Below are 18749 nucleotides of genomic sequence, written 5' to 3' on the forward strand. Positions count from 1 at the left end.
AAGGGAATGGAAGGGAAGGGAAGGGAATCTTGGCTGCCGCGATATGCTGTTGCGGCGCAGCGGTCGTGCGCACCTGATGTGACAACACGCAAACGTGACTCGAAATGACAAGATGCAGCAGGGAAGCGGTTCAGCCCAGGAGCTCGCACCGCTGCCCAGACCGCTGCCGACACACGTGCACCGACAACGACAACGACACCCCCCAACTTCACACTGCTCATGAAGTGCATACCTGACACCCCCCCCACACACAACTCTGTTCGATGGGAGGATCGCACCCCCGTATGCAGGTCACATCTCCAGCAAGCCAGCCACACCTGCTCGAGGCCAAGCCCACATTTGGAGGCTGAACCCGGACGATTCAGAGATCCATACCACCATACCAACAGCCCGAATGTAGTAAAGAGTCCAAAACTATGCAGCGTGCCCAAGCAACAAGAGCCTGTCCATCAAGTGCTTGCTTGGCGCCGCGCCGGCCATGGCCGCGCGTCTGCCGCCGCCGCTCGTCACAATCACAACCCCAACAACCCCCACCATACATGCAATCGGGCACGCACGCATGACACACCATTCCACCTTTAAGGCGCCTATCGCAGTCGCCAACCCCACTCAACATACGAAACGGTGCAGACGGCAGCTAACGTGCTAGCGGCGCTCCGTTTTGGCAGTCCTAGGCAAGCTCCAGAGGTGCCTCCAAACCGGCGCCCCGTTTTATGATCGTGTGATTACCGTACTACAATAATTGCCCATTGCGTGCGCAGAACAGCAGACAGCGCAGCATGTTCCATGTGCCACATGCATCAGCCACCGCACGCCTTACGCACGCCACACGCATTCATCGACCCGCCTCTTCGAGTAAGCTTCATGCTTTTTGCAACGCCTTGCCGTCTGCTTGTCACGTGAATCCCCACAAGCAGTCTGTGCTGCCGCGCACCCACCCATCCTAAGCATTGTAGATCATTCGCACCCGTACGTTCTTCTGGGTTTTCGTTGATCGCAATACCGCCGCAGCACACGCGCCCCGCCCTATTACGTCTGCAGCCATGCCTTACATGCCTGCTCGCCATGCCTGCTAATAAACAATGCCATGCCTTATTAGAATCTTCCTACAGCAACCCCTGTGCAGCTCGGCTCATACATCACTGCCCCTCAGAAGATTGCTCCCGAGATTTGTGCCTTCTCATGCACTCTAGTGGGCCGCCGCGGCGGCTGTGGCAGCCCGCCGGAGCTTCTCCACGCCGAGCCGTTTCACGCACAGGTGCGCCGACAGCTCCCGAGGCAGCAGCGTGGCTGTCTCGGGGTTGGTTGCCACCTGCGCATGTGAAAACACAGCGATCATCAGCACTTAATGGGACAGCAAACGCAAGAGGGCCACATATACGTTCAACAGCAAGGCACGTGTGACCCAGTACTCCGAACCCACCCTCACCTGGCCGGCCTTGGCGGCCGCCGCCACCTTCTTCAGGGCCGTCATGCCGCGGCCCGAGTACTGCAGCTGCCCGCTCAGCTGCCCGCCCACCAGCACACCGCCCAGGTCTCCCACCACCACCGCGGCGCTAGCGCGCAGGCCGCGGAAGCGCAAGCCGCCCAAGCACATGCCACTGCCGCCGCCGCCCCCGGATGCTGCTGTAGCTGCTGCGGCGACGGCAGCGGCGGGGGGCTCAAACACGACCTCCTCCGCCAGCGGGTGCTCCAGCAATTCCTCAGGCCTACAACAGCAGCGGCAGCAGTGGGCGGGGCGGTGAGGGGTTGTGGAATGCACACGGCGCAAGCGAGGACGACGCCGGTGGGTGCAAGGCAGGCAGGCGTGCAGGCGCAGCAGTGATGCTCGCATACACACACAGCAAGGAGCTAGGTGCAGGTTAACCCGTAACGGAGCGCAGCGGTCAAAATTCAGGGGAGTCATTTCCTGCCGCATATGCCACGACACGCACCAGTCTAGGTCCGGCAGGCGCAGTGCCAGCGTCTTGGTCAGCCACTCCGCCGCCAGGGGCAGCGCCCGCGCGTCCATCACGACCGTCATGACACCCGGCGCGCCCACGACCGCGCTGCCTCCACCGCCTGAGTACGCAGCAGAGGAGCCGCCGCCGCCGCCGCCGCCAGCACCGCCGCCCGCCTGCCTGCGGCGCAGGCTACCCAGCCGCCAGCGCAAGCTGTCGAGCACTGACAAGGGCTGCTTTGTGGATCCGGATGAGAACGAGGCTGCGACGCCTTGGCGCGCGTCACCGCCGCCGCCGCCGCCGCCGCCACGGACGTTAGCCCTGAGTGCGGGGCGCGGCGAGGGCTGCGCCCGTCGCCTCACGTACGCATGCTCGGCAGAAGGCGTAGCCGAGGCGCTGGCTGTGTCTTGCAGTCCGTGCTGCTGTGGATCCTGCGGCTGTAGAGTCTGTGGGCGTGAGTCCCGCGGCGCCTGCTGGTGCGCATACTCCTCCGGCCCTGAGTCGTCTGCCAGGGTGCGCCTTGACTGGGAGCGAGATGTCACGACGTCGCTGCCCGCACGTGACGCGCGCGTGAGCTCCCCACCGCCTCCGCTGGCCTGGCCTCCTGCGAACCCCACAGCCGTCGCGCCCTCAAGCACATACAAGGCCCCCAGCCGGGCTCGTGCAGCCCGGCCGGCAGCCTCGCCGGCCACGACGCCGCACGCCGCCCCGCCCGACACAGCCGGCAGCAGCGCTGCCGCCGCAGCCGCCTCGGCCTCGGCTTCCGCGGCTGCCTCCAGCTCCAGCTTAACCCATGTCAGCCCGGTCAGTAGCTCTTCATGCAGCACCTCCAGCGCCGCGGACGTGACGCCGTGGTTCCACGCCAATAGCGTGGACACGCCCACCACACTCAGCCGAGCCAAGCAGCCACAGCCGGACACCGGCGCCGCCAGCACACCCGCCAGCGGCCAGCACAGCGAGGCCTTCCGCAACGCCACCGAAAGCGGCAGCACTGGCGGCGGCGCAGTGGTTCCGTGGTACAGCTGGCGCTGACGCTGCTGTTGCTGCTGCTGCTCCAAAGAAGAAGCCTGCAGTTGCAGAACCAGGCGTCCCGCCAGGCGCCGCGATATCACCTGGAACAAATGTTGGTCCTGCTCCTGATCCTGTCGCTGCTGTGACTGCTGCTGCCACATCGATGGAGAAAGGGGCGGCGACGCCGGGTACTGTGGCTGCGACGTGCTGGTCGTCAGCAATGCTGCTGCTGCTGCTGCTGCTGCTGATGCCGCCGCTGAGGCGACTTGCTGAAGCTGCGCCGGCGCACCGGCCGCCGCGGCGGCGGGGCTCTCATAGTCGTGAAGCCGATAGCGCCCCATCCACAGCAGCAGGAGCGGCCCGCCCGCCGCGCTGCAGGCTCGGGCCAGGGCCGCGCCACGCTCGCTCGCCTTGCGGTCTCCAGCAAGTGCGGCGTGTGCGGCCTGGCTTAGCAGGACCATGCCGCCTGCTGTCACGTCGCCCACAGCCCTCGCCAGCCGCAGAGCGGCACCACCATACTGGTAACGTCCACTTGCGGCGTTGCGGATCACGTCCGAGGCCGACAGGCCGCCTGTGTGCACAGCCATACGCACGCGCAGGCCGCGAAATACAACACGCGGGGCAGCGGCGGCAGCGGCGGCGGCAGCGGCGGCGGCAGCGGCGGCGGCAGCGGCAGCTGTAGCAGCCATGGTAGCCGCGGGGGCTGCAACGATGCTTCTGCGCAAGGAACCGGAAGCCGGCGTAGGGCCAACCGCCGCCATGGACAGAAGCGCTGGCAGAGGCTTTGAAAGCGGCAATCTGCTGAAGCCAGGGTTGTGTGTGAGATCATCGCCAGCTGCCGCCGCCGCAGCTGTGGTGACCGCCATGGGCGCCCCAAGGGCCGACTGCAGCCGAAAGGTTCGCCCACCGCGTGCCGGGTCCGGGCTGGCCGGCGCGGGCTTGGCGCTGTTGACGCTGCTGGCCGCCGCACTGCTGTGCCAGGTGCCGGATGGCGGGATCGGGCTGGTAGACATGGGGATGGGGGCGATGGTGCTGGCAGTGCATACGGTGCCGCTGTCGCTACAGCGTACGTTGCTGCCCGCGTCGCTCGCGGTTCCAGCACCTGTAGGGGAAGCCGTACCCGCGAGACCGCTGAAGACGCAAGCTGCACCGCTGTCACTCGGCCGCTTGCTGCCGCCGCCAAGTTCGGACAGCTGTTGTGAGACGGCGACGGCGGTGGCGGCGGCAGCACCGCCGGCACTGCCCGCTCGGGCAGCCACCGCGCCCAAGGCCTCCGGCTCAACAGCTCCATCCAACGTAATGCTGGCCCCAGCAACAGCTTCAGCAGGTGCCGCCACACCCCGCCACTGCGCGCTCAGCACCTCTCCCAGCGTGAGGCAGGACCGGTTGCCCAGGCCCGGACCCACAGCAATGCCGCTCGTCACCACAGCCGCCGCCGCTGAGTTGGCCGTTGCCAACAAGAACGGCGATACGGGCGCACCGCTGTTGAAAAACGCTGCCCGCGGCAGCTGCGTGACGGACTGGCACGAGTGCTCCCGCTCGCCCTCGCCCTCTGCCCGGCCTGCCCTGCTACCGGCCTGAGCTGCTGCTCTGATGTTCGGCGAGCCCAGCAGGGCTGTGCTGAGTGCACAGGAATGTGGCCTGCTGCTGCTGCGGAGCACGCGGCTCTGCGAGTTGCTGCTGCCGTGGACACTGCTGCCACGCGCCGCTGTTGCTGCCACCGCCACCACCGCCACCGCTGCACCCGCAGGCATTTCGCTTGCGCCATCGCAGCCGCTATCGCCACTTGTAGCAACAGCAGCAGCACCCTCCGGTGCTGAAACCGCGCTGCTTTGCATCGGGGCACCATCGCTGATGCCCGCCACTGGCGCGTTTCTGAGGTCGCGCTGGCGCTTATCCCTAACTGGGTTCGCCAGCGATGTCCATGCCGGCGAGCCGACGGGCACGGCAGGCGCATCACAGCCGCTGGTGCTGCCGCTTGACGCCGTCTCCTGCAGCACCGCTGAGAATTCAAACCTGGGTGCGCCGCCGCGGCCGTGCACTGCCACGTCAGGAGGAGCGGCCGCAACGCGAGAAGCCACCCCTTGGGCGCCGCGGGCGGAGGGCCCGTCCGAGTGCGTGCTGAAGCGCGATCGCGGACTGGCAGGTCCGCAGAAGTGAGCCGAAGTGCATGGCGACGGCGACGGCGATGGCGATGGCGACGGTGAGCTCTGCAGATACGTCTGCGGCGGCGGTGCTTCTCTTTGCAGCACCGCAGCCGTCACCGGCCGCATCAGCACCGGCGTGGGCGGTCCACTGCTGCCGTCGGTTGCCAGCAGCAGGTGCTGCTGACGTGGGGGCGCGCCGCCACGGCTGCTGCTGCTGCCGCGCCCTGGAACTGCAAGCAGATGGTGGGGTCCCGATGCAGCGGCTGCAGCAGCAGCAGTGACAGTCGGCGCGGCACGGGCCGGGTGTGCTGCCGAGACGAGCGCCATGTGCTCCGCCATGGCAGCCTGCGACGCAGCGTCGTCCCCAGCATCTCCCCCGGTAACAACGCCGGCGACATGCATCCATGCCTCCTCCAGGACCTCCAGCAGCGGTTGCAGCAGCGGCATGCTCCGCTGCTCGCCGCCGCCGCTCGCCCCTCCCTGGCTACCGTAAGCCTCAAGCGCCTGCCGTGACGTCGAAAGCAGCTGCTGCTGCGGCTGCTGGTCGGCCACAGATGGCGGACACGGCAGCAGCAGCGAGCCGCTGCTGTTGCTGCTGACCCGGCAGAACGCGCCATGGGCGGTCCCTGCGGTATCAGCAGCTGCTGCCGGCGAAACTGCTGTGGCACCTGCAGCTGTCGATGCACCCGCAACCGTCGCGCGGCGGATGGGCTGCAGGTATGCGGGCTGCTGCTGCTGCTGCCGTTGGTCGGACGCAAGGATGCCAGTGGCACTTGCTCTTGAACTCAGCAGCCTGCTTCGTGCGCTGGCAATGGCGTGCTGACCGATGGTAATGGAGATGCCCGAAGCTGTGGAAGGAGCGCTGGATGGTGCTGTGGATACAGACAGCCTGTGTGTGGACGGGCGGGAACCCCGCTCGCCCGGTGTTGCCCGGTCCTGACTGAGGCGCTGCCATTTGGTCGGGCCACTGAGGATCTCTGACGAGCCGCCACCAGCGTGCTGTTGTTGCTTCTGGATCTGCTTATGCTGCGTGGTGCTTCCGCCCTCCCAAAGTTGCTGCAGAGCATCGTTGCCGGCCTCGCGCAATCGCGAGAATGCTTCAATGTCTAGGCTCCCAGTCAATCCAGAGGGAGCGGGATCCGGGGGTGAGCCATACACGCCCATGTCCGGCGGGGTCGTCCCGTCGCCCCCTCCAGCTGCGGAAAGCAGCAGCGGCAATGCCGAGGAGACACCGCTGCCGGCAAGCCGCCCGCCACTCCCTCCGCTGTGCACGTGCGAGGCAGCCGTGTGCGCTGGCGGGCGTTGTGCGCCGTTTGCGGCCCAAACCGGCGTTGCTGCTGCCGGTGAGGTGCCAAACGCCACAGCAGCAGCCAGCTGCGCGCCCGCCGCGCTCAGCGGTGCCGTGTGCATGCTGCGCGGTGATGTGCGATCCGGAGACTGTAGCAACGTCTGATACGCAGACCCGTCCGGAGGTGGCGGCGGGTGTTGCTGCTGCTGGAGCTGCTGCCGTAGCGGTGATGGCAACGGCTGTTGCGGCAATCGCCGGGAGCTGATTGACAGCGGCAATGCGCTGCTCAACGGTGGCACGTTGAAGCGCCGCGGTCCTGTCGGTACCGCTGACGCGGTGTTGCCAGCAATAGATGACTGCTGCGGCTGCTGCTTTTGCTTCCTGCTGGGCAGAGCGGCGAGTGCGCGCCCGAGGCGCCCGCCGCTGCTGCCGACGCCGACACCGCCGCCGGAGCCGACACCGCCTGCCGCCGCTGCTGCCGGGCTGTGCACCATTAGGACTGTGCGGGCGGGGTTGGCCCAGTGCGAGCTGCTTGGAATGGGCGTCTGCAGGGCCATCGCCAGGCCGACAGCTTCAGCGGCTGCAGCAGCTGCTGCCGCTGCTGCGGCCTCTGCTGCGGCTGCCGCTGCTGCCCCTGCTGGCACGGGCTCGTCTCGCAGTAACTCAGCGGGCCACGGCGCGTCCAGGAGTGCCTGCTGCGCGTCCAGGCAGAACGCCACCGCCTCGGCACACGAGTAGAAGCTCAGGATGAATGAGTCGCCCTGTGCGCACACACGCAGCAGGCAGCGGGGGCAGGGACATCGTATGGTGATCCTGGTGCCCAGCCGAGCAAGCGACACAAGCATGGCTCAGGCGAGCAAGCACTGCGCAGCAGAAGCGAGCCCCTATTCGCAGGCAAAGTGTCATCAAGTGCGGCATTTGCTGCCCACGCAGCCCTTCCGCAACACCGTCCCACCACCACGTATCTGGCTGTGTGCTGCCCACGCATGCACGCATGCATGCGCGCACGCGCGCAGAGGCGAGCGCACGCACGCACCTCAGTGCTGCTCTCGTATCCATCATAAGGCACCAACTTGCTCCGTAGCGTCGCGTGGTGGGTGCGCAGGGCTGTGTCAACCAACTCGGCGGGGAAGCGCTCCCACAGCTCCGTCGAGCCCTGTGCCAGGTGCAGGTGGCCAAGGAAGGCGAAGGGTAAGAAGCAAGCGGACAGCTGAGTTAGGGGGCTGTGCACACCTTGGTGTCGGGGTTTGCAGTTGCAGGTCACCACATGCATGAGGAGAACAACAGCAATCCATCCATGCAGAACCTATAAAGCAATCTATCCCTGTACGTTATGAGGCACCCACCTCACTGCAGGACAGCAGGACGCATACATCCCGAATTCCCGATGCGCGAGCGGACGTTGGGAACATGGAGTAGGGGTGCAGGGAGGGCGGGGAGTGCAATGCGTCAATGCAATCACGCGCATGTTGGCTTCTACATGCACGCAAATAAGTACAAGCAGCAACACATAGTTTGATCATTGCATGCACATGGTGCGTTACTGCGGCGGGTTGCTTACATGTCAGTGATGACGAGGGTTGTCTCGGGATCAGCACCAGGCGCTGCACCCTTGGCGCCGCGCCGGCCAGGGCCGCGCGTCTGCCGCCGCCGCCACCACAACACCAGCGGCGCGGCCACCGAAAGCAGCACCAGCGCGCAACCAATGGGTACGGCCACTGCTAAGGCCAACGTTGTTTGCCGTGCAACCTGCGATGAACCACCTCCACCGGAAGCTGCTGCGCCTCCGGATCCGGCCGTGTTGTCGCCGCTGCTGCCGCCGTCCGTCGGCGATGCCCGGTTGAGTGCCCTGCAGAGGCCGTTCATGCCACACGCATGTACGGCGCGCGCGCACACAATGTTAGCTGCGGGTTCCATGAGGGCGCTTTGCCACCCAGCCGTAAGTGCCATTTGCGTATGGAAGCACCTGAACCTAAATGTACGTCCAGCCAGCTGTCAAAAAATGCTGCACCTGCATGCATGCATACATGCATGCATCCATGCATGCATCATTCATCAGGAGCTCTCGCACCTCCGGTAAACAGGGCCGAAGGCCAAAGGCCCGCCCGACGCCATCACCACGCCCTCCAGTGCTGCGTCCAAGTCGCTGAGAACGCGCGGTAGCAGCGCAGCAGCCGCTGACTCGTTGGATGCGGAGGGAGCAAGGTACGTCAGCGCTGCCGACAGCAGCGCCGCCCTGCACCCAGCAGCGGCACAACATACAAAGGAGAGTGCCTTGTGTCATTACTCATTACGGTAGTACTGTAGTTGCTGGTACCAAGCAATGCACCATACGGATCGCAGGCGCGTGACAGGTAGGTAGGAGTGCGCACTGCTCCGGGCCAGCTCCGTCCTTCCCTCCCGAGCCCGCTAACCACTCACGTGATGTTGGCGACGCTCCGTATGCGCAGGTCGATGCCCGCGTTGTCACTGCTAGCGCTGCGGCCGATGACGTCTAGAAAGCGCGCCGTGTCACCGGGGTCGTAACCACGGGACACCCAGTCCGCCGCGTGGTCCGGATTCATCTTCCCCGGCTCCAGCGGCAGTAGCTCTGCGGCGCGGCGGCGGCACACATTGCATGGTATGTGTTTGCGGCCACACGTTGGCATCCAGCGGGCATGGGCATGTGAGCGGCGTGCAGCTGCATGCACTGCGGGCTTGCCAACTTGCGCGCGATGGTTTTTTGATCGCGACGTTTCTCCCAATGCTCCAGCAGGAGTCTTGGCAGGTGGGCCAATGGGCCATTGCCTTGAGGCCAGCAGGACTGTGGGACGTGCGCCACCCGCGCTTATCATTGCTCACCGTTGGCCTGATAACGCAGCTCTCCAAAGACGTCCGAGGTGACCAACATGGAGAAGAGCTGGTAGCCGTAAAACTGTGGGTGTGGGTGTGCACATGCGCGGGAGGTGCAATTGAGGAGCACAGAGAAAGAGTGCAAGGTGGTGGCTCACGGTGGTTCCTGGGCCGCCCCGCCCTACTGCCCCCTCGCCCACACTGCTGCACCAGCACCAGGGGCTCACGCACGCACGCACGCACGCACGCACGCACGCACGCACGCACGCACGCACGCACGCACGCACACACTCCTGCAACGCACGCACGCACGCACCTGGTACTGCGGCGGCGACAGGCCGTTCACTAGCGCCACACTGCTGGCCACGTAGATGACGCGGTTGAGGGGCCGCACCACTCCGTCCTGTGTGTTTAGGTAGGAGCCAGGCGGGCGCATGGGAGATGAAACGTTCAAGCTAGCAATCGAAACAGCGAGCGAGTGCTGTTGGTAAGTCTGGTCAGCGGCCCTGCTGCGCGGCAGCTCAAAGAAGTACCCCTAGCGCAGCTCTTACTTCCAGAACAACTTCAGGAAGCCGCTCGCTGCCACGCATATGGACCACCGGCGGCAACAGTACGACGCGTGTATCAGTCACGCCGCAAGCAAACGGTCGCGCCAACTCACCGTGGGGTCAAGGGCCTGATCCGTTGCCAGCGGGCAGCGCTTGGCGTCGCACGGCACCAGGCGGCGGCTGGGCCGGTCCAGCACCCGTGTGGACCCGGGCAGTAGCGCCATGCCCACATTCCCCCGCACCACTCGGTTGGCAGCATTGCCGATGTTGGAGTACTGCGCATGGGTCAAGGCAAGGGTCAGCACATGCGAGGTGGAACACCTGTGACGCAAATGGGTGCCGCACCGCATTGAATGCGGCCGTGACAATCTCCCAGATACGTAATCAAGCAGCTCGCGGCACGCGCACACATGCACACACACGTACGCACCTTGAAGCGGGTGGCATCTGCGACGGCCATCAAGCACTGGCCACGGGTGAAGTACTCCGCGATGCATGTCGGTGTCGCCGGCTCCGTGGGCCCCACCGCATTGAGGCGCCGCAAAATCTGCATAGACATGAACCACCCGTCGCGTCCAGGGACGTGAACCACTGAAGCCGGCCCAACCCTACCTTCCGCTGGCCTTATCATCGCCTACTCCTTGCTTCCAAATACTTGTTCGCCCACTAACCTTGAGTGCTTGCGCGCCCGCTTCCGAGTTCAGCAGCGGCGCCAGGGTGTCTGGGTCGTACAGGAGGCCCGAGCTGGGGCCGTGTGTCTGCACGTAGGCGCCCAGAATGACGCGGAGGTAGACTGACTCGGACCGGCAACCTGTGCAAGCGGACGCCACACATGACGTCAAGCATATGCTTACTTAACAGAGCGGACAAGCGCACAAAACAATGACTCTCAGACACAAACGCAAAAGCATAAGTAGGCTCCGGCCCACAGGCACTCACCAACGGGTAGCATGCATGCGCCGTTGAGGCCGTCCGGGCCCTTGTGGTAGCGCTCGGCGAGGGCAGTGAAGTCCTCCCAAGTCTGCAGCGGGGCGAACGTGCAGCATCAGGGCAGCAGTGACCAGTCAATGCGCAGGAATGCAACTTCATTCTCACGCGGTGATGAAGAGCTGCCGTAGAAATTAAACCCCTGCCGATCCAGCCGGCATTCGTTCCTTGGACGCTGATAGTCACGCACACACGCACGAGCCCCCTCCTCGGCCCGCCTCCGTACGTCCTTCCACTCACCGTCGGCACGGTCAGATTGTCCCGGTCGAATACATCCAGGCGGTAGTACATGATGAAAGGGAAGGTCAGCAGCGGCACCGCGCGCACGGCGTTGTCGTACAGCGCCGAGCTCTTGTAGGACTGCGGCAGCTTGCCCCAGCCGTCATCACCCAGGCTCAGGTAGGTCAGGTCCGCCAGCTTGCCGGGCACCTGGGAGGCGTCGCCCATCCCCGTGACGGAGACTGCACGTGCAGGGGCGTACGGCGGGGTGGCGACACGCGGCACGGTCACAGGGACGCAGGGGGCCGGGTAGGGTAGGGATGCAAGTGGTAAGGGGCGGGAGCGGAAACTGCTGTTGCCACGGTCGGCACACAATCAAGGCGTGCGTGCGCTGGATCGATGGTGGGAAAGGCTACGTGTGGGATAGGCGTGCTGCTGCATGCCACCGCCCAAGTCGCGCTGACTCACCAATGAGTACGTCGTAGCTGCTGTTTGCGGTGGGCGGCCGCGAGTCCAGTAACAGCGGCTGCCGCTGTTGGAAGTACGTGGCCTGTGACGGCCGACGACGGCGCCAACAGACAGTGGCGCGACAAGGTGTCAATTAGCAGCGTGTATGACAACCGTGATTGCCCGCATGTGCTCAAAGCTTTCACTGCCCTCCTCCGCTTTAACTACTCAGAACTACAACGGTACTGCATCGCACGTACCAGGCTCATGATCTCCAGTGTGACGGGAATGCCTGTGGACTCTGAGAAGGTGTCATTGAGGATCTTCCCCAATGACTGAAGCGCGCTCAAGTCAGGAGTGACGATGCGAAGCGGCTGCAAAGGTGCAGGGGCAGCAGAAGCAGAAGCAGCAGGGGCGGGTGTTGCAGCCACGTGCAAGAGCAACCAAACACCAAATCCAGCAGCACGCCCCCAGGCCCGCAAGGAATGTGCTGCGCCGGGGCCGGGGTCGGCCGCGTTCGCTGCTGCCACCGGCATCAAGGAAGGTTGGGCTGGATTGGGGAAGCAACCCCGGCGGGCACACCTATCCTGCAGCACCCCTGGGCGGCACACACGCACCCGTGGCTCACTGCCGGGGTTGTCATCGCCCACGCATGCATGCAGCGTCGACGCCACCGCCAGGCGCACGCTGCTGAGCAGGCCGCCGCTCATACCGCTGCTGGAGGCGCCCTCGGAGGCGCTTTCGCAACTGCGGGCGCATGAAAGCACACACCGTCCGTCCACACGCACAGCAGCCAGTCGGTCGAGTGCGGCCGCAATCCAACCCAATCTATTTCACCATACCTCCAATCTATGTCAACATAAGACAAGCTATGGATCCATTTGCGTTGTTTCGTGGGATAAGAGATTGAACGGCCCTGTGAACGGCCATTGCAGCAAAGCCAGTTCTGCCTTGCAGACGCTGGATGGAGCCTCAACTAACGGACATATGCCGATGTTGATGAAGCCCTCACCTGGACCTGAGTTGCCACTGTGAGCGCAAGGCGCAGCGGAAATCCTCGGTGCTGCCGTTACCGCCATTCTGGGCGGTGATACAAAAGAGCAGCGAAACAAATGCAAGCAACTTGAATAGTTTCGGCATTTGAGCACTGTGCCGAGCCTGTTTGACGAGCCCCAGCGGCGCTCGCTGGCGCCGCGCGCTCCTATGTCATTCCTCAATAAATGGCTCAAACAGAAGCACGTTCATTTCTGAAAGCAAACATGCCAAGTGCGGCTGTGCAGCGGTTCAATACTCGCAGCTCATAGAAATAGCTGTGACGTAGGCTTGAACGTAGGAAATAGGTGTGTGTATGGACTGCTACACTGTCAAGAGACAGACTTGGCATTCGGCAGCCCTCATTGTGCGAGAAGTACATCCAGCGCCCTCCGAACAAGCAGCGCTGGCGATAAACATGCTGGCGTGCCTAGCGTAATAATTCGCATACTATTTAGAGTATCAAAAAGCCTGCAACTACTGCATTTGAGACGTCACAAAAATCGCACTGATAATGATTTTGCACGGGTTCTGGTGTGACCAAGACCTTTCAAGGCATGAGAGAGAACCGCTGAGTCCTGCGGTACTACTTTCGCCCCTGCCGTTGCATCTGCAGCAACGCTTCGAGGCTGTGCCCCGCGACCGCACCTTCGGCAGTAGGCGCACCCAACAGCGCGTCTACCCTTGATATCGCTGCATGCAGGGCCCGTTTGTATGTTACCCGCCACTGCAGCGCCAGCCCCGCGCACGTGAACCCGTCACTTAATGCCACCGCCACAGCCGCCGCCGGCGCCGCCGCCGCCTGTTGCGTCCCTTCACACTGTGCCGCCTCAGTGGTGCCCGCGGCGCCCTGCCGATCGTGCGCTTGCGGTGCCGGCACCGCCGCCCTGTCGCCGGCGCCCAACTGCGATGCGCTGCGCTGTGCCGGTCCCTCCTCCTGGCTTTGGCTGTGGCTACGGCTTTGGATGTTGCTGTTGCTGTCGCTCTGGCTGTTGCGTTGCAGCTCCTCCAGGTCCTGTGCCAGACTGGTAGGCAGGTCCTCAAGCTGGCGCATGCAGGCCGCCCGCAGCCAGCCCAACGCAATGCGGTCACCCTGCGCGCCAGTGCAGAGCGGTTGTAAAAATGTCCATACAGCCAGCGCTCTCGTGAGTGTCACAGGACCACGACTGCACCACAATGGGTACTGCAGTACCGGTCCCCCGCCACACCTGCTCGCTGATGCTCTCGCCCGCAGCCAGCCGGTGCCCCTGTGTCCGCCGCTCCGCAGGCGTCGCGGCGCAGTAGCGCAGGAAATGCAGCAGCGACCAGCTGGGGGCGCCACAGCCGCTACTGCCATCACCAGTGTTATCGGTGTTGCACGGGGCCTGCGGGCTACCGCCGTGCACGAAGCACTCGTCGGGTGGCAGCGGTGGCGCGCCAGCGCTGTAGCGGGCGCTGTCGGGTACGGGCAACAGGGCTGCATCCAGCGGCGCCGTGTCGTGCGGATTATCCTGTTGGCAGTCAGCGGGCAGAGGCGATGTTGCACTGTGCATGCCCACGGTAATTTCACACACGGTAAGTTCAAGCCTTGCCACTGAGACTTGCAGTTCCATGGACAGTGCGCCTGGATCTGTCAGGTGAGGTGGAGCCATCATTCGCGTGTGCCTTTCCATTTTCACAGACCCACGCCCAGCCGCCATGCTCCCACTCCCAGGCCAACCACGCCGTGGCCCCGCCCGTCTCCCTACGCCGACCCACACCTGCATTACAAAACCGTAGTGCTCCAGCAGCTCCAAGTTTGTGTGGCGGCCGTAGCACAGCAGCACCTGTTGCCCCGCCGCCACCCGCCGCCGCACGACAATGACGTACTGCTGCCGGGCCTCATCCCAACTGCCGTCGCCCGCTATGGCGTCCGCGTCCTCGGCCTCATGCGCTGCCGCCGGTTCCGCTCCCTCCGCGCCTGCCGATACGTCGGCCAACATTCCCGGTGGCCGCAGCTCAGCCGGTCCCGGGGCGTTGCTCTGCGCAGATGCTTCTGCCGGCGAGGCCACCGCTGCACGTGGTTCCACTGCCCTGCCCAGCACACCGTTTGCACCATGGCATCGGCTTTTGCCTGGGTCATCCGCCCCAAGCTGCAACAATTCAAGCGCCATGCAGCAGCCCTGGTCTGGGCCGTCCTGCATCCCCACACTCCCGCCCTCCTGGACTTTTGCTGCAGCCCCTATCGAGCCTCTATTGTCACAGCATGCACCGCCCACACCCGGGGCGCCAGTAGATGCGTCTTTGGCGCAGGTTGCACCGGTGGCACCCTCCGCTCCATAAACTGATCCCGATGCCGATGCTGCTGCCACGCTGCCTGCAGCGGCCACTTCATCGGCAGCGGCCGCCGACTCCGCCGCCGTCCGGTCCTCTGCCACACCTAGCTGCGGCACGTAGGGCGGCGGCGGCGGCGCGTAGTTGTGTAGGTCGCCGAAGGGCGTGAGGGCGCCTGCGGGGCACCAGGGCAGGAACATGGTGCGGCTGTGCAGCGTGGAGGCCGCCCACAGCCAGGAGCGCAGCAGCGCGAAACGCTTGGGCAGGCCTGTTGGAGCGGGGCCCGTGCCGGGGCAGGGGTGGGGTCCCGTGGGTGCAGGTTGCAGCGGAGTGACTGACTGGCGAACGCCTGGCGGGGTGGGCAAAGATTGGCACTACGCGTGAGGTTACAGCGTCGCGGGCGCTTGCTTCCATGCGCCTCTCACCCAGAGCTCGCAGCAGGGGTAGCGCGCCCTGCCACTCCTCCCGTGCCCGCTCCGCCGCCGCCGCGGCCACATCCTGCGCCAGCTGCAGCTGCAGAGCCGCTGCGTCATCAGCGGAGAAGTGCGCCAGGGATGTGTAGGAGCGCGGCAACTGCTGCAGGTAGGGGTGCCAGAAGGATTCGGGGCCCTTTGAGACCTCGTGCAGGAGGTGCGTGGCCAACAGTTGGTGCGGCGTGAGCGCGGCGGCGGCCGCCACGTCGTCCGGGTCAGGCGACGCAGCCAGGCGCGACAGCGCGGCTGCGAGTGCGGGGTCGGCGCGTGCACTTCGTGTGGTCATGAGCAGCCGGCCAGGGACACGGAGCACTGTATCGCCTGCGGCAGGGCAACAGGACACCAATTGGAAGTACTGAGCAAGTTTTGGCGCCATAGAAGAAGTTGGCGCGCTGCGCCGCAAGGTCTGCACGAAGACCTACTCCCCAAGAGCTCCGCATAATACCCTGCTATGAGAGTTGTATGAGAGTTGCACCCGAAACCTTGAGACCGGATAAGCGAGCGCTGTCACCTGGAGCCAAGTCGCGTGTCGCCACCACCCCGCGCCATCCTTCGTCAACATACGCAGCCTCGATGCCCCCGAACTCCACGCCGTGCTTCCGGCACCAAGCCAGGAGCTCCGGGTCAGCCATCTGCCCGTGACTTATACTAGTACAGGCTTTAATGCTTATTGCTCAGCTGGCACAAGCAGCGACAGGCGGCGTGGAGGTTGGGCCATTGGCTGCCAAGCCGTGTGCCCCCAGTATTTGTCAGGTATTGACACAGTCGAAAGCGTAAACGCTGCAGGCTGGCAGTTTGCCAAGGGCAATAGTCCATTTGTACCAATCGCGCACAAGGCACGCCATGCGCCCATGCCGGACGCTTGGAAATTCCCGCACAGCACAACCTACAGTATAGCAGTATACTAGACGGCACCTGATACCAAATTTGAACATGCATGCGCTATTGTGTTGACATAGTAACGCGGCGCAGCTGGCCTGCGCTGGTCAGAGCCTGGATTCACCTTCTTAGCTCCTGTCTTTACTAGATCTTGAAGTGGTCTCTCAATAATGTCGAAACTACTCCGGGCAAGTTCTTGCAAAGAATGGACCGATTTTCGCGCGCGACCGGCGGCCTTGGCAGGACCCGCTTGACTCTCGTGGTTTGCATTACAGGTCTTAAACCCGGCCATAACGCAGTACAGGGATCGGCGCTTCGAAGGCACAGAGGTGCGTGGGCTCGGGGGCACAGCAGGCCTGGTCTGGCACGCGAGGGGTACAGTTAACAGTCTGCCCGCCCGTGGGCTTTGTACGCGGGTGGTCTTGCGCCACGATGCCGGAGTTGGGTGCCGGAGTCACATCAAGGTCGCAAGATCGAAACCCATCAGGAACGGTTCGGCTCCGTTACCTGTGTAGGCACTGAACATACTTGTGCCGAACTTCCCCGAAAGAGTGCCATCTCGACCTTCCTAGGTCGCTGCTCTACGGGTGAGGACGCTGGTGCGGCGGGTTCTGATGGTTTCCCCGCGAGAGCTATCCTGCTTTCTAGAAGCCGGTCTGCGAGCCAGTTGGCGCTGATGCGCCGGGGCAGGAGGAGGCCCCTGATTAGGGAATGCGCGTCACCCAGCGCCGATCTGCGAGCCCGTGTTTCGAGGCGTTACCGTGGCCCAGTATGGCCGATGGTTGCAGACAACCCCCCTCCCCCACATACCTAACAGTCGCCCGTGGACTGGGAGCAGGCGGCCCTCAGCCGGGGCTGCGGGTGTGGGACCTGGGACAACAAAGGTGTCAGCTTAGCAGAGGGATGGACTACGGCCTCTCTGCCCGCCACTTCGCCCCCACCGGCGTTGCATCCCCTCCCCCTCCACTCCCCGCCTCCAGGCTGACTGGGAGCACGCACTGACCTCCAGTACCACTGTGTACGTGGGCAACCTGGCCTTCACCACGCGCGAAGAGCAGCTGTACGACGTGTTTGGGCGGGTGGGCCACATCAAGCGCATTGTTATGGGGCTGGACAAGGTCCAAAAGACGCCCTGCGGCTTCGCCTTCGCCATCTACTACACGCGGCGGGTGCGGGTACTTCAGTAGCTGTTGCGGGGGCGGCGGTTCTGCAGGGACGGACAGGAGGCGGCGCAGGAAGGCCCGGCAGAGAAAGGCTGGCCGGGAAGTGACGCTGGGATAGCATGTCGGCTGCCGTACCATGTGGTGTGTTTTGGGGCCCAAGGCGTCAAGGTCTGGGTGCAGGGCAGGAAGCGCATGCACACCTGCAGTGGCCGGGCCGCCCCTGTATCGTCCCGCCGCTGACTGCCGGCCACCCGACTGCCCTCTGCCGCTCGCACACTTGCAGGACGCGGAGGAGGCGGTGGCGTTCCTGAACGGCACGTTGGTGGACGAGCGGGCCATCCGTGTGGATCTGGACTGGGGCTTCGTGGAGGGGCGCCAGTACGGGCGAGGTCGCTCGGGAGGCCAGGTGGGCAGGGGGCACATCTGCAGCGGCTGGAGGCGGCGAGCGCGCGTGTGCTCAGGGCCTGTGCTAGGCTATTGGGTGTGGTGCTGTTTTCAGTTAGAGGATGGGGGAGTGCACGACGGGGGAATGAGCACAGCGGCGCGGGGTCGAAATGCGGCAGCATGGGTTTGAGGAGCCGTCGGGGCGCGAGTTGCGGCGCACAGGCCCTGAGGCAACGGCCGTGTCGCCTCCCCCTCCCTGTATTGCACGCGTGCTTGACTTCTCCTTATGCCACCCCTGGCTGCTGCCCTCCCCTTCAAGGTGCGTGACGAGTTCCGGCAAGACTACGACCCCGGCCGCGGCGGCTACGGCAAGCTGGTGCAGGCGGAGCTGATGGAGCAGATGGGCATGGGCATGGACGGCGGGGCGCCGGGCGGCGGCGGCCGGGAAAACAAGCGGCAGCGCGTGCAGGCAGAGGGCAGTGGCGGCCGCGGCGGCCGCGGAGGGCAGGGCCGGGGCAGCACAGGAGGCCGGGGCGAGGAGGCACAGCAAGGAGGAGGTGAGGAGGCGGCTGAGGCCGAGGGCGGAGGCGGAGGAGGCGGAGGCGGGGCCGAGGAGCGGGCGGAGCAGGTGGCGGAGCACGCGGAGGCCGCGGGCGGCGGTGCTGAGGGAGGTGCTGAGGAGATGGAGGCAGAAGGGGCAGGTGGGGAGGCGGAGGCGGAGGCGGAGGCCGAGGCGGAGATAGATGAGGACTTCGCAGGGGGCGACCCAGAGGCATTCGAGGGAGACGGGTGAGGAAGGCGAGTGAGGGGGCAAGGTTAGGGCACGGCGCAGGTGGCGCAAGCTTGGTGCTTTGGCGGATGGTTTGGCGTGACAGATCAAAAAGGTGTTGCCGCGGGTAGCGGAGCGCACAGGCGGCGGAAGGCACCCAGCTTGCACGGACTGAAGGTAAATGCCCGAAGGCCAGGTCTAAGCAGCATGAGGCTGGGCATGCAGTGAGGTGTGCGTGTGCGGGAACCTGACTGGACATGTGACTTCACTCTCGTCCCGGGCCACTTCGCCGCACCGTCTGATGGACTCATGGGCATCGAACTGCGGTAACATGTCAA

The 18749-nt window shown here is 64.7% G+C and overlaps 3 protein-coding genes across 3 annotated transcripts; 1 reads left to right on the forward strand and 2 right to left on the reverse strand.

Annotated features, from left to right (window-relative positions):
• On the reverse strand, positions 1–12716 carry CHLRE_10g437800v5 (uncharacterized protein). The gene is made up of 19 exons (XM_001690337.3): positions 12432–12716; positions 12037–12166; positions 11680–11793; positions 11441–11522; positions 10994–11214; positions 10706–10787; positions 10438–10577; positions 10197–10313; positions 9880–10041; positions 9535–9621; positions 9228–9300; positions 8808–8976; positions 8458–8622; positions 7948–8235; positions 7733–7862; positions 7423–7542; positions 1935–7147; positions 1430–1709; positions 1–1312 (listed from the first exon to the last, which is right to left on the reverse strand). The coding sequence occupies exons 1-19, from the start codon at positions 12557–12559 to the stop codon at positions 1190–1192; spliced, it is 7824 nt and encodes a 2607-aa protein (XP_001690389.2). The 5' UTR covers positions 12560–12716; the 3' UTR covers positions 1–1189.
• A 54-nt stretch (positions 12717–12770) lies between these two features.
• On the reverse strand, positions 12771–16016 carry CHLRE_10g437829v5 (uncharacterized protein). Its single transcript, XM_043066749.1, has 5 exons — positions 15728–16016; positions 15169–15537; positions 14191–15011; positions 13660–13941; positions 12771–13544 (listed from the first exon to the last, which is right to left on the reverse strand). The coding sequence occupies exons 1-5, from the start codon at positions 15846–15848 to the stop codon at positions 13038–13040; spliced, it is 2100 nt and encodes a 699-aa protein (XP_042920146.1). The 5' UTR covers positions 15849–16016; the 3' UTR covers positions 12771–13037.
• Positions 16017–16126: 110 nt separating this feature from the next.
• Positions 16127–18748, forward strand: CHLRE_10g437850v5 (uncharacterized protein). Its single transcript, XM_043066750.1, has 5 exons — positions 16127–16283; positions 16371–16424; positions 17076–17264; positions 17542–17664; positions 17962–18748. Exons 1-5 carry the CDS (start codon positions 16266–16268, stop codon positions 18433–18435), a joined length of 858 nt encoding a protein of 285 aa, XP_042920147.1. The 5' UTR covers positions 16127–16265; the 3' UTR covers positions 18436–18748.
• Position 18749: the final 1 nt, after the last annotated feature.

This window comes from Chlamydomonas reinhardtii, chromosome 10 (genome assembly GCF_000002595.2).
Source record: "Chlamydomonas reinhardtii strain CC-503 cw92 mt+ chromosome 10, whole genome shotgun sequence".
NCBI classification, from domain to species: Eukaryota; Viridiplantae; Chlorophyta; class Chlorophyceae; order Chlamydomonadales; family Chlamydomonadaceae; genus Chlamydomonas; species Chlamydomonas reinhardtii.

What these genes read in the sequence shown, in the direction of transcription:
- CHLRE_10g437850v5 (XM_043066750.1), top strand. An exon ending in GGCGCTTCGAAGGCACAGAG is followed by an intron (nt 16,425 to 17,075) that starts GTGCGTGGGCTC and finishes CCCCGCCTCCAG; the next exon opens with GCTGACTGGGAGCACGCACT. An exon ending in CCATCTACTACACGCGGCGG is followed by an intron (nt 17,265 to 17,541) that starts GTGCGGGTACTT and finishes GCACACTTGCAG; the next exon opens with GACGCGGAGGAGGCGGTGGC.
- CHLRE_10g437829v5 (XM_043066749.1), bottom strand. Translation starts at nt 15,848, where the DNA reads ATGGCTGACCCGGAGCTCCTGGCTTGGTGCCGGAAGCACGGCGTGGAG. An exon ending in ACCCCTGCTGCGAGCTCTGG is followed by an intron (nt 15,012 to 15,168) that starts GTGAGAGGCGCA and finishes CCGCTCCAACAG; the next exon opens with GCCTGCCCAAGCGTTTCGCG. An exon ending in ACTACGGTTTTGTAATGCAG is followed by an intron (nt 13,942 to 14,190) that starts GTGTGGGTCGGC and finishes GACTGCCAACAG; the next exon opens with GATAATCCGCACGACACGGC.
- CHLRE_10g437800v5 (XM_001690337.3), bottom strand. Translation starts at nt 12,559, where the DNA reads ATGCCGAAACTATTCAAGTTGCTTGCATTTGTTTCGCTGCTCTTTTGT. An exon ending in TGTCGCCGCCGCAGTACCAG is followed by an intron (nt 9,301 to 9,534) that starts GTGCGTGCGTGC and finishes CCACACCCACAG; the next exon opens with TTTTACGGCTACCAGCTCTT. An exon ending in CGCCTGCCGGACCTAGACTG is followed by an intron (nt 1,710 to 1,934) that starts GTGCGTGTCGTG and finishes CTGCTGTTGTAG; the next exon opens with GCCTGAGGAATTGCTGGAGC.